Source organism: Triturus cristatus, chromosome 2_2, assembly GCF_964204655.1.
Source record: "Triturus cristatus chromosome 2_2, aTriCri1.1, whole genome shotgun sequence".
Classification (NCBI taxonomy): domain Eukaryota; kingdom Metazoa; phylum Chordata; class Amphibia; order Caudata; family Salamandridae; genus Triturus; species Triturus cristatus.
The window spans coordinates 602,747,590-602,761,336 of record NC_140582.1 but is presented as its reverse complement, the minus strand read 5'-3'; the positions used below and the strand labels follow the sequence as shown (position 1 = coordinate 602,761,336).

At 43.0% G+C, this 13,747-nt stretch overlaps 1 protein-coding gene across 1 annotated transcript in view; it reads right to left on the bottom strand.

Annotated features, from left to right (window-relative positions):
• The window catches only part of TMA16 (translation machinery associated 16 homolog), a 248,383-nt gene that overhangs the window by 179,377 nt on the left and 55,259 nt on the right, over positions 1-13,747 (bottom strand). The window contains exon 4 of the mRNA XM_085641779.1: positions 202-286. Coding sequence (XP_085497905.1) covers positions 202-286 — 85 coding nt within the window. The remainder of the gene's footprint in view (positions 1-201; positions 287-13,747) is intronic.

Genomic DNA, 13,747 nt, shown 5'->3' with positions numbered 1-13,747 from the left:
TCTTGTCACATCTTTGCAGTAGAAATTTCATCCCTACTTAAGTGAGCTGTTTCACAAAGCGATGCCATTTGTAACATTCTTCCATTCATTTCATAACAACAAATCTATTACTGAATAGATGGAGTGGTCTTGATAGCACAGATTTCTACAAAATAAGACATACCATACACCATATCTTTTCCTAAATCTGAATTGTCTTACCTTTCAATGAGTTCACATGCTTCTTTCTTAGTAAATTCTTTCTTTTCGGGATCAATATGACTTTGAAACCACTGCAGTTTCTCACCTGAAATAATGTTAAGCGGCAATGAACATCAAAGAGAACAAAACAAAATTGCATACAAAATAATATCTCTTATTAATAGAACTAGCATTAAGCTTCTATTCATGCTCCGATCAAGTTGTTTAAAATAAATCTCAGAAGTTTACTACGGTCTATCAGATTTTGTACTTACTCCGTTTAAAAAGAGATAAATGGCTAATCGTAACATTGGTATTTCAGAAGCCACAAACCCAAGGCTACACAAATAACACTGATGCATTATTCAGCTGGATTGCCAGCTTCATATGAAAGCCAGCAATTAATTATTGGTACAAGGCTAGAAGAAAACCTAGTGTGACGGGGTCTGTGTGGTAGGAGAGAGAGAGAGAGAGAGAGAGAGAGAGAGAGAGAGGGAGGGAGAGAGAGAGAGAGAGAGGGAGGGAGAGACATATAGAGAGAGAGACATATAGAGAGAGAGCTATAGAGCGATATATATATATATATATATATCTATATTCACTTAAAAAACCATAGGTTTCACACGTTATGGTTAGTTGGACATTTCACTCGTAAAAAACCAATGAAATTCCCCCGTTATAGTTACTTCAGATAACTATAACTCGCGCGCCCGCAATCCTCTGGTCATGACATCACATATTACATCACTCATGACATGGTCAGTGGCATCACTCTTGACATCACTGATGACATCATCCTTGTGATAGAGTGGCGGTCGCGAGGTCGCAAGGGCCCAAGAGATGTAGCTCCATCAGAGCATCCTAGAGAGAGACCATAATTCATGAACCATTCAACCACGGGGCCGCCACTGCTCAGCCTACACCCAATATTACAATGAGAGGCAGTTCAAACAGATACACAAGCTCTGAAGACATGGTGGTTCCTCAACTCGCAAAAAGTTTCAAACAAGAAAACATCTAAATTTCTGCTGTGACATCAAGAATCCATATTCTCAGTGTGGAGAGTATTTGCAAGGCTGGGCTTCCAAAGGCATTTCAATCGAAAATAAACCTGCTTCATAAAACTAAGAAAGAAACTATAAGGATCCTGGAGGAGATTCCCATTGACTGCTCTAACCGGGAGAAATCCTTTTTCCTATTTTTTTAATGGTTTTTCACCGTGCGCGCACGGTGCGCACACCCTCGCGATTTAAAAAAAAAAAAAAAAAATTAAATGTTTTTGTCTGCCTTCGGGGTCCTTCAGGGACACCCTGACAAAGGCTAGGGGGTCAGGAACTCTCTACCCTGCCCCCTTTTCACGTTCGCCACCTTCCTTTTCCACTCTCGCACTGAAAACAAACAAAATGGCGGCCGACACTTCCTGATTTCGACCGATTCGAACGTTGACTGACATGTAACAACCAATCAGAATTACGCTCGCGCACGTTAGGGTGCGCGCACGGTGCACGGCTATAGATATGTATGTGCTTTTTACTGCAATTTTCTCTGGAACTACTGAACAGATTGACTCCATATATGCAAAAGGCACTTCCCTGACCTGAGGACTACCTCTCTTCCAAATTTCAAGTAATTCTGTTCAGCCGTTCGGGCTGTACCTTCGACTAAAGGTCCTATGGGAAAATGCATGAGGAAAACGCGTTTTGGGACCCCCCTTTTTTCTCGGCCCCCGCTTGACGAATCCCCCCCCGAGACTTTCAGGGTAGGAGCTGAGCGGAGCGCCCCATTAGTTTTGAAAATTTCGCGAAGATTCGTCAACTGGCGCCAAAGTTATTCAAAATAGAATTTTGAGATTTCCTATGGAAACACGGTCATAACTATAACTATCTACTGGCGACCGCCAGTAGATAATATATAGAGAGAGACATATATATAGAGAGAGATAGCGATAGAGAGAAATAGAGATAGAGAGTTCGAGAGATAGATATTATCTCTTTAAAAGCCAAAACATCCATTTTTTTTTGTTTTTTTGTTATATCTGGACACAGGCCAACATTTGGTCCAAAGATTTTGGTAGGCACTGAGAGCTGACAAGGCAGTGCGAAAGTGCAACCTCCACAGCTCTTGGAAAAGGGGTACACTGAGACTGAATACGCTGACTGGGCTGATACTCTACAAAAGGAACCATAAGCGTGTACAGGGTTGAATCTATTATGAAATTGCTACTCTGGGGGAAATACACCCTGGTAAAACTGCATGCAATTGACGCTGAAAGGCCAGACACATGATAGACAGCATGTGAGGAGAAAGATACACTATTCCTTATGTGGCACTGCAGCAAAATAAAAGCATTGAGGCGAGTCTTTGGAAGACATTGAATCACAGGCTTCACCATGTGCCACTAGAAATCAGTTGATGTAGGTGCCTAGGGCAACCTGAGGTTCAGTGAAAGGGATTAGGAAAACATTCTTAACATTGTTAAGAGTAGCAACAAACACTCAAGGGCACGTGGATCTACCAAAAGGAGTAGATTGGATCACAGGCTGTAGTTTACCTTAGGAATGGAGAATGTATCTTAGAATGCAAAGGTAACAGATAGAGATATTAGTGAACCATGGAGCTCATTGGAGAATTTGTTTGCAGAAGACTTTAAACCATTCACCTGCCCCTGAACTTGGGAGGGTGCTTCAGATTATACTCAGAAGCAGTTGGGAGTCGCAACAGAATAGTGACTGAGGGGGGAGGCCCTCTTGATGTGCCGAACTGTTTTGTTGTCACTAATAATTCTGCCTACCAACCTCCAGAAACTGATTCTCTTATATAGAGAACCTCCATCACTTGGGGGGTGGAGAGGCAGGTGTTTAGGGTGGGTTAAGAGAGAGGGGAGAGGTATTAGGCAGCTAATTATATAGCATAAACTGAAATATTCTGTTGGAATGTGGTCTATTAGTAGTGGTAGATAAGCATTTACCACTGGCAATAATACCACGGACACGATATACAGCTCAGAATAGCTCTTAGACATTTTTCCCATGCTCAACCTTTGGAAGCTTGGCTGCGAGCAGGCAGGCTTAAGTTCACTGACAGGTATGTAAAGCATTTAAAACACCAAATCAGTAAATAATTAAGACACCACACAATAAAAATTCAACACCAATTAAAAACAATAGGAAATATTGTTATCTTTTAAATGACCCTAAAACAAAATAAATCAAATCTAGGGAACCAGAGATATGAATTTAAGATGTGTCACTTTCTAGTGCCTAGAAACCAACAGTTCCACTTTAGGACATTTGATTGCCTCTGACAGGGCAACATTTACATTTAGCAATTGTTCTGGAGGATTTCTCACCAGACTTGTGCAGTCTCCTCCAAAAGGCTTGATCCTGTTAGGATCTCCTTCCTCTAGTTCCTCTTGCGGGTCTAAAGTGTCCAAAACACAATCCAAGGGTCTGGAATCTCCAAGAGTGTCCTTGAAGGTTTGGGACTTCGGTTCCAACAATCCACTTGGACAAAACCCTTACAAATCCACTTGTAGTACTCCAGGCTGAGGATTCTTTGTGGTGATGGTCTGTTAACCTGTAGCTTGCAGGGAGTCCACGCTTTAGTCCTTTTGAAGCAGGTTTGATCCACAGGGCTTTGGTTTCAGATGGTGCAAAAGTAGCAATCCTCAGAGTTCAGGGCCTGGTGAATGCACATCAAACTCTTCAGAGTGGGCCCTTCTGTTTCTCCTAGGTTTCAAGAAGCAGACCTGAGAGGCACTGCCACTCTAAGTTACATATTCAGTGTTCTCTGGGGGTCAAGCAGGAGGGCAACACACCAGAGCATGACCACTTCCTCCTAAGTGTGGCAAAATGCTAACCCAGAATGCACTATTAGTCAAAATTTCAATATGTCAGAACTTTCAGCAGAAGAGCTGGGTAGACACACCTCTAGGATGGCTCTCTCTATAGTCCTTCCCCCCTGCATATGTTCATTCCTTATTTGAGCCTCGCATCTCCCTTGATTCAAAGAGGAGACTTGCAAATTAAACAAATGTCTTTAGCTTGTCCCCCCTTCCCTTGGAGAGCATTTTTTACTATCCCTCCCCCTGGCATTCCTATGCCCAGCACCCTCTCCTCTCGAAAGGCTTCCTAACCCCAGGGGTCATTTATCACCTCTTCAATGCAGCCAGGCTCACCCACGTATCTCTGACCAATCAGGGCAGAGCACTACATGGTTGAATTTTGGCATACAGACAAAAAAAGTCTTATAACTTCTTGTCTGTACCATATTGTTGAATAGATCGTTACCATTCTTTCGAGTCCTTTAATCCTAGTATTAGGGCTTTTTTTCTCCAGTTCCTAACTAATAACATCTTACAATGTTAACCTATGGGCTGGGGATCTGCAATGGAAAAATTAACTGGGCAATTTCTCCGATACCAGGGCCTATAAAACAGGTTTTATAAGAACCCTGTTTATACCTATAGGACCCCCCACACCCCTGGAACACCTAGGAAAGACTTTAGGGGTTCTGAATTTATCAAAAATATTGCAGATCCTCATTTCACAGTTCCCCTAACACAAAAGTCGATTTTGGGAAGCACTTTACAACAATGTGGGGAGTGAAATGTGCAATTTCACTAACCACAGGGCATAATAATTTTTCTGAGTTGAGCATTTCAGTACAATTTCAGTGGTCTAGGTGTAGAAGAAAGCAGCGAGTATGCACCATTTGGTTGAGCCTGCAAAGAAGGACAAACAGCTGAGTTTTGATGATGTGTCCTATTCAGAGCTTGCCTATGAGCTTCGAATGTGTACTGGAATTGCTTAGGTTAAGTCTAATCCCACAGCGCGAAGACTGGACTATTGAGCCGACCTTGAAGACCAGAAAAAGAGTTGTATATACACGTATTTGCATTCATGGAGTGTAAGCCTAGAGGGTCAGCAGTGCAGTGCTGTACAATAATGAGTAGCGTAGGCAGACCACGCAGGATAGTGTACATGAATTGGGGATGTACGCATTTGAATTTCACAATGGCATTTCATTTAACTTACTTAAATCTGCGGTAGAGACAGGATATGGAAGAGTGCTGGAAGCTCCAAGAAGCCTGGACCTAGTTAGCAGAATTGCTAGTGGTTTAAGTTGAAATGTGCTCATTATTTTGGCACATTTCTAGGATAAACTGGAACTGCATTTTCAAGGGACTACACAAAATGCTTAGGCAGCCGCATCACCGCTGGAGAGTAGTGTACTGCTTCGCTTGCTGTGATGAGGAATCCTAGCTAAATCCATGTCAGTCCAGGCCCTTCTGCAGCCTCATGCAGGTGGGTTATGCTCTTGGCACATACCTATCAGCACATGACCCAAAGTAACAAAACCAAAGCCCGCTGGCAAGGGCCACTGATCCAACACACCTGCCGAGTTTGTCTGGCATGGATGGATGAGTGATTCTCCCTCCTCAAGGGCCCAAGAGATGTAGCTCCATCAGAGCATCCTAGAGTGAGACCATAATTCATGAACCATTCAACCACAGGGCCGCCACTGCTCAGCCTACACCCAATATTACAATGAGAGGCAGTTCAAACAGATACACAAGCTCTGAAGACATGGTGGTTCCTCAACTCGCAAAAAGATTCAAACAAGAAAACATCTAAATTTCTGCTGTGACATCAAGAATCCATATTCTCAGTGTGGAGAGTATTTGCACGGCTGGGCTTCCAAAGGCATTTCAATCGAAAATAAACCTGCTTCATAAAACTGAGAAAGAAACTATAAGGATCCTGGAGGAGATTCCCATCGACTGCTCTAACCGGGAGAAATCCTGTTCGCCTTAAAAGGATAAGAATCAAGATAACGATTCTTCACAATTGTACTTTTCACATGATGCTGATGAATCCCCCACATCTCACAGGATCAACTGACACCTGTCTAACATTCTGCAATTAATAGGCAGGCCTCATCATACATTACTATTGACACTGCCCTGATTTTCTCTAGTGACAAACCATCCAATATTTTACATTATTCTCCATCTTTGATGAAAGATAATGTTACTTCCTCTGGCTTGGATGCACTACTATTTGTGGATGTCTGTTCCACAACATGCTGGGTAGATTTGTATACCCAATTAATGGACACTGTTCCCTAACTGGCTTCCCAACAATTCCTACAATATCATTATTATCCTATACCGTCACGCCACCCGAGATGTACAGATTTCCCCAGAAAGAGGGCTCGCCAGCATAATGTTAGTCCTATGAGACTAACGGCATATCGTGACAATTGCTATCCCCTTGCTTCAACTGCCACCCTCACAGCTTACACTATTTACAAGCACTCTTCCTATCACTATCTCTGAGTTTGATGTAATTGTTAAAGCTGCAAAGGGGTATGCCCAGACGTAGAACCCTCGCTCGGTGAACCACAGGATCCAAGCTAGACCGAAACCAGTGCAAGGTTGTTTGTGTACCATTCTGGAAGATGCCTTAACTGGCGGTTTGGGATGGACTGTTCCCATGAAGAGCAGAGTCTATACTGATTTGCACAAGATTAGGCTCTGTGCAAAGTGGGACAGTGGGCAAAAAACAATGGGTTGAATGCTACTCAGGACAATGTACGTTGGTTTAAACCAGGGGTTCTTAACCTGTGGTCCGGGTACTCCTGGGGATCCACAATTTTTTAGAAAATTACATATTATTAACAGATAAATAAAGTTTATATAAATAAAGGAATAAAACAAAGATAAACATTTTAAAACGTTCTATAAACGTAATGGAATTTTAAACTAGAGGTTAAAAATTAAGTTAGTATACTCCGAGTAGAAAGATTTGTGAGAGCACTGCAAGGCCATCTAACAGATCATAGTACAGAGAGTGAGTGACCTAAATTGAATTTAGAAAAGCTCAAACAGCTGATTAAAATTGAGATTTTTTTTCATATTTGTTTGTGAATTAAATCAAATATTTCATGATTTGTGTATTTGTTTGATGAATGCGTATTTCTGTAATTTTGTGTATTGTTTTGCGATTCAAATCATTGGAGATACTTAGACCAGGACCCTGGCTACCACTAATTACTCAGTGGAGGTCCCTAGCTCCCTATAATCATTGAATGGGCCCCCCCTCCCCTGAGTTCTAGTAATGATTACGTGGGGTCCCTGAAGTCAAAAGGGTAAGAGGCACTGCTTAAGACTATTTGCAAGTATTCCTTCCTTCACCTTTTGTGTGTTTTATACATATTTCATGGCATGGATCAATAGCAGTAGACCTTCAACTAGACCTTTCCAAGGTCATTCCCAGTACTCCCCCATCTATATCCAACAAGTCTTCCTAAGGGCAACTATTGGAGTCACCCCTATACAAGGCAATTTGTATTAATTTCTGTGTAGCAATGGCCAGCCATGGAAAAGCAACTACAATGTCACTTACTTATTTTATAACCTAAAATACAATAAGGTGCTCAACTGCCTGGAGTCGAAGTCAGTTGACAACGCCTTCTCCAGGAGACACATCTACCACTGAGTGAACCTGTATAAGGTGGAAAGGGATTTAGTGGGCAAGGTTATAAGTATAAGTCATAACGGTCAGTCCTCACCCCAGACAGGGTGGCAAGCAGCCATTTTCGGGAAACGGGGGGTTGCGTTCCTGGTGAGGAAATCTCTACAATATAGAATCTTGAACAATAGGTTAGACCCAGAAAGGGGTATGCTTTTGCCAAAAAGGACCCCCATGACACCAACTTCATAATAGGCTGCATTTATCCCACAAATCCCTCCAAAACTGCTTTTTTACTCAATCTCTTGAAACTACTGATTTTGGTATGACACAGGTCAAAGTTGGAGTTAACTGGAATCTAACATTGGCGCCTTACTGGACTGGAAGGATGGAATTGACAAGGCTCGACTGGTAAAGCCATCTTAAGAGATGTGATTGGAGGGCACAGTATGTCTGACCTCCTGGAGATCATTTCACTTTACTAATAGGGACTATACTACAGCATGTGTGCAAAGGTCCTGCTCCAGGATAGATTTTGTCCTTACCTCACATTTTTTTTTCCCCTAGATATCCAACTGTTCAATCCTTAAAGATCACATATCTGACCTCTTGCGGATGTGTTTATCACTCTCTCTTTGTGCCACTTAAGCCTACCTCCAAAAGGGTAGTGTCTCAAATTGACAATATACATTTAAAACATTGAGATGACTATCCGTCAGGGCTCACATTCAAAACTACCTTAAGAACAGCAATGGTACATACACAGACATTACAAGCAGGCAGAAAAGGCAGGTCAGCTCATGGCCACTCAGCTTAAATAGACTGAGAAACAGTCAGATAATTCCTGAGAGTTGTGATGAGCCGGCAAGCTACGGGGTGACTCACATTTGCCTCTCAGAGTGGGTAGTCACTTTGAAGCTGTGCTTATCTGTGCCAACTGCCCTAGGGCCGTTCCGGCAGGAGGAGGTCACACATCCTCCCTTCAGCAGACTCTTTGTTCTCATTAATTGAAGCGCTTCACACCTCTTAGGAGGGCAGCAGGCTGTCTCAGGTGTCAACTGCTGTAGTCAACCAGAAAAAGTTGCTAGAATTTTGGGGCCTGAAATTGGTTACACCACAGCATCAAAAGCTACTTTAAATTCGACTTCAGTAGTAAGTCTGGTTTAATGTACTATATTCAGAGGTCCCAAATAAGTTAGCACTTAGTGCCTGGGCTAGGGAAACACCAGGTTAGCCAATGGAACTCACAGCCTTACTACAGTAAAAATTAATTTTGAGTATTCACTATCAGGACATGGGAAGTTTAAATTCCACATGCTCATCTTTTTTAATATCTGGCTTCTGACTAGCGGGCTTCTAAGGCCTGCCTTATGGGTGACCTATAAATATTTAAAAAAAAAAAAAATGGGTTTGGGACTTAGCAAAAGGGTTATTTTGCCATTTCGAGCTGTCAGTTTAAAATCTGCCCGACGAGGGCGCAATGGCAGACCAAGAGCCTTGTTTTCACTTTGTCACTGCAGTGGCGGCTTAACAAGGGCTGCAGCCCATTTAAATGTCTAGCCCTGGGTACACTTTGTACTACATACCAAGGACTTATAAGCAAGTTAAATATGCCACTCAGGGATTAGCCAGCTGCACATACAGATTGAGGTGTTATTGCACATGCACTTCAAAGTCAAAAACCTAGCAGCCTCAGTCCCAAACTTTGCGGGGTGGCCATACCTCTGAGAGGCAAATGTGAGTCACCCTGAAGCTTGACCACTCATCCTAACTCTCTGGAATTACCTGACTGTCTCGAAGTCTATAGCTTGCCTGCTCCTTAGAGCAGGTTGACAGGCTGGCATCTTTTACAGACCGTTTTTCCAGGATGGGTGGCTAATTATAATAGACACGCTTAAGGGGTGTTCCCATGGCTCTGTACTAGGGAAGAAGTTATCTGACATCTAGGATTTCGGCAGAGAGATGCACTGCAGGATGTTTTAGTGCCAACCCTACAGAAAATGATATGAAAGTGGGTAGTGTTGCCCCAGGAGAATTGTAACCCCATTGATTAGTGAGTCCTCCCTACCATCAAAATGGTAACTTGTATAAAAGTGGCACCCAGGCTTCTTGCCACAGAACACCACTGGAATTAAAAAGAACAAAAGCACTCCACCTGTTGAACCTGTGGACCTCAGAAAGGAAGGCTGAACCATAGAAGACTGCATCTGCTGTACCTACTGAACCCAGGCAGGACGTCAGAAAGAGAAGGGCGGCTCCTGCTGTTGAACTTGTGAGAAAGACCGCAAGGGATGGACCGGCTCTTTCTCCTGCAAAGGACCAGAGAGCGGACTCCAAAGGCTAATGGCTAGCTTCCTGTAAAGCTACAGGGACACAAAAAGAAGACCTGCACCTCCAGAGTCCCCATGACTTGCCTTCGACTCCTCTGATGTATCCAAGAGATCGAGTCCTAGTTCCCAAGAGGTACCTCTCAGAGGACTAGTACTAGCTACAGAACATCAAATTGCAAACCTGAAGCCAAAGATAACGTTTTTTGAGCCACAGTCTGTGGCTCATAGACTACTGCTACTTGCCAGTTTGGAGATAGCAATGAAAAAGGCTTTGCCGGACTGCTGGACTTTGCTGATCCATAGACGTCAAACCCAATACTGCAGAGGACCCTGCTGACCTCACCGTCGAGGAGAAAAAGAATCAGAAGAGTTTCTAAATGTAAAGGTAAACTTGTGACGAGCCCAGGCCCGCACCAGACACAGAAATGTTTGCTTTTACCCGGACCCTTGCATTCAAGGATATTCTACAGCTGACAGTGAAAAGCAGTGGTTTATGAAAAACTTGCAAAATCATAACTCGGGTTTTCATCGTCTGATTTTTGTCATTTTGGTGTCAATTTAAAGATAAAATATACTCGTGCCACAGGTACTGAGGACTGAGCTATGGTTTGATTTAAAGAAACCTAACTGGAACAGATACGGATTAGAAACATGACTTGGTGTGGTCTCACAACCACCCCAACTAACAATACAATTTTCTCACAGTAATAAATGATTTCTTCCAGCTCATCCCATTGGTACTAGTCATGTCCACTCAGTGGTACTTTGGAGCTGTCACTTCACCAATACCAAGCAGCAATTCCACCCCACTTTAGCAACTATTTTTCCCACAACATTTATTCTCTGAGGCTGTCCCTTCTTGAGAACCAGGTATTGAATATCTTAATGACACTATATGTACCAACAAGGAAACAGAAAGGATGTGACTTTTTATTTTATATAGGGTCTTTCTCTACGCTACTGGTGTGATTGTTCTTAAATTGACTCTTGAAGTTATCTACCAGTGCCTTTAACCCGGTCTTCAAAATGAGAAGATACTTGTTGGCTTTTTCAATTTTAGACACAGTTTCTATAAGGAAATAGCCCTCCTCTACCTTCACACGCTTTGCTACTCTATGATGAAAAGCCACAGTTTGGATAAGAGAACGAGATGATAATGTTTCATCCAGAAGTGAAGGGTTTCACTGGGTAAAATCTGATGGTTCTCCTTCAGTGGAATAAACCAATTTATTGCAAGCACCCTTATTTTCGTCACCTTCCTAGTTTTCATAGTGCTGGTGAAGAGGAGTCCAGTGTGCAAATCAGTTTGTGTAGTGGGAGCTACTCTCTTTTATTGAATCTTCTTTGGTATTTTGTATGACCTGTGCACTTGCAAAATGGCTTCCTCAAACAATCACCCTCTTATTGTCCGATTTCAATACCTTGAACCCAAAATGTAATTGTGTCCAATCTTCCTCATCCAAGTCGACCATCCTGGAAATATCATTCTTCCTCCCATGATAATTGAGTGCCTTTAAACACCTCATAAGACACATGGGGCATTTCAACATCTGATAGCATAATGTGCCCAGTGTATGCGCCTTCTTTGCAAAATCTACTTGTTGTACCTAAATGTTTGACATTCCAAAAGCATGTCAATCTGTCTAATGTTTTAGACGGTATGATGACCAAAACATGCACAGAAACAAGTTACATCCCCATAAAAATAGTTTTGCAGCCTGGAATCTTCTAGATTCACATGCTGTTCATTACTCGGTCATCTCGTGGATGGATTTGGAAAACTTCTTATATATCAGGGTGTGAGAAAGTGGCTCTGTATATACTGTTCCCAAATAGGTACAGTGTGCACAGAGTCCACAGTCCCCAGAGGTTTGGCAGAGGCTAAAGTTAGATATAACCTTACTCTCTAAATTGGTAGCTTCGTCGAGCAGTAAGGCAGTATCAGAGGACAGTGTAAAGCATTTGTTGTACACACTCAGTCAGCAAATGGTCTCACACACTCAAGAACTGAACTCTAGGCCAATGGTTTGTATATAAAAATATATGGTTGTTTTATTTTAGAACCAACATTAGGTATCAAAATATACTTTCTCAGAATGAGATGCTTTAGTTAAATACTTTGCAATAGGCAATGGACTTTTGCATGTAATTGTTACAGTTTGTTGCAATAGGCAACACAATTTCAAACACAATAATACATTGAGCTCAATGGGAATTTTAAATTATATGCAATTGATTACCTTCAGGATTGCTTTTCTAACTCCAGGACTGGATCCTAGATTCAGTCCTGGGACAGTTCTTGGAAACAAATGAGTAAATACGTTTTAGTTACTGTTGCGATTTTTAAGCAATATTTTTGCTATTTTAAAAGTTGACACTTGGAAACTTTTTCTAATCAAATTACCGATGTTATCCTATGGGAGGAAATTCACTTAGCAGGTAAGTGGGGTTATGGTTACTTTTTCTAGGTGAGTGTTGGATTCTGGATCCAGCACTAGTGTACCTACCACCTGTAAGCAGTTGAGAAACTGCGTTTAAGTTATACAGGTGATTTTTAACGAATATTTATAAGTTTGCAAAATCGACACTTAGAAGAAATTTCACAGAAAAACAGTCAATGGTTTCCTATGGAAGAAAATTCAAGTTACGGGTAAAGTATGTTCTCGTTACTTTTGTAATCCAGTGCTGGGCTCCTAGGCTCAGTACTGGGACATCTGTCTAAAACAGGTAAGTAATTACGTTTTCACAGTTGGTACGATTTTTAAAGGATATTTGTAGTTTGCAAAAATCGACAGAAGAAATTTCACAGAAAAACAGTCAATGGTTTCCTATGGAAGAAAATTCAGTTAGTGGTAAGTACGGTCGTAAGTACTTTTCAGGGTCAGTGCTGGGCACCAAGATCCAGCACTGGGATCTCCTAGTAGCAGGTGAGTATTTCCATTTTCGTTACTCGGTTGATTTTAGGTGAATAGCTGCTGACAGCCGCGTAGCCTGCTGACTAGCAGGCTACGCGGCTGTGGGAGCTAGGCTCCTGGTCACTTGCTCAGGGAAAATGAAGAAGTAGGTAGGAGTAGAAGTTGCACTGCCAGGGCCACTCGGGCGGCTGGGTGCAGGGTGCTTTTGAGCCTTCGGGCGCTCAATGGATTGCAATGGAAAAGCTCAAGGACGAACAAAGGCTCGGGGACGAAGATTCTTCAGGTGTGACCACCACTTCGAGAGGTAAGTTGGGTAGTTGGAGGATAGGTAGGTACCCAGGAGTCGGGAACAGGGGGCCGCAGGGCGCCGGGGTGCCTTTTGGTGTCGGGAGATCTTACACTCTGTTGATCGCGTTTGGGGGGGGGGTCCCTGGTTCTGAGACTGCAGGCGTTGTCAGGAGCGTCGAGGTGGGTCCTTGGGTGCGGGATTCGGGGTCACAGTCGCCGGGGGGACGTCCTCGGGGTCTATGTCCACTCCAGCACAGGCCAGGCTTGGCGGGTGCAGAGTATGCATGGTTTGCGGTTCCTGGCTGATGCCAGGGGTTAGATACTTGCTTTGAGCAGAGCCACTGCTCGTGGGAGTCCCAGATGCTCAGAGTCACAAGGTAGCCAGGTCCTCCGGGGTTTGTGAGGTTGCTGGCCACAGGAGGTGCCAGGATTTAGCAGGAGCAGGTTCGAGGGTCGACAGGCCGGTAGGGCTGGGGCCAAAGCAGTTGGTGTCTTCCTCTTCTTAGCAGCTGCACGGCAGGTCTTCTTTCTTCTTGATCTTCTTTGCTGTTTTTGGAAT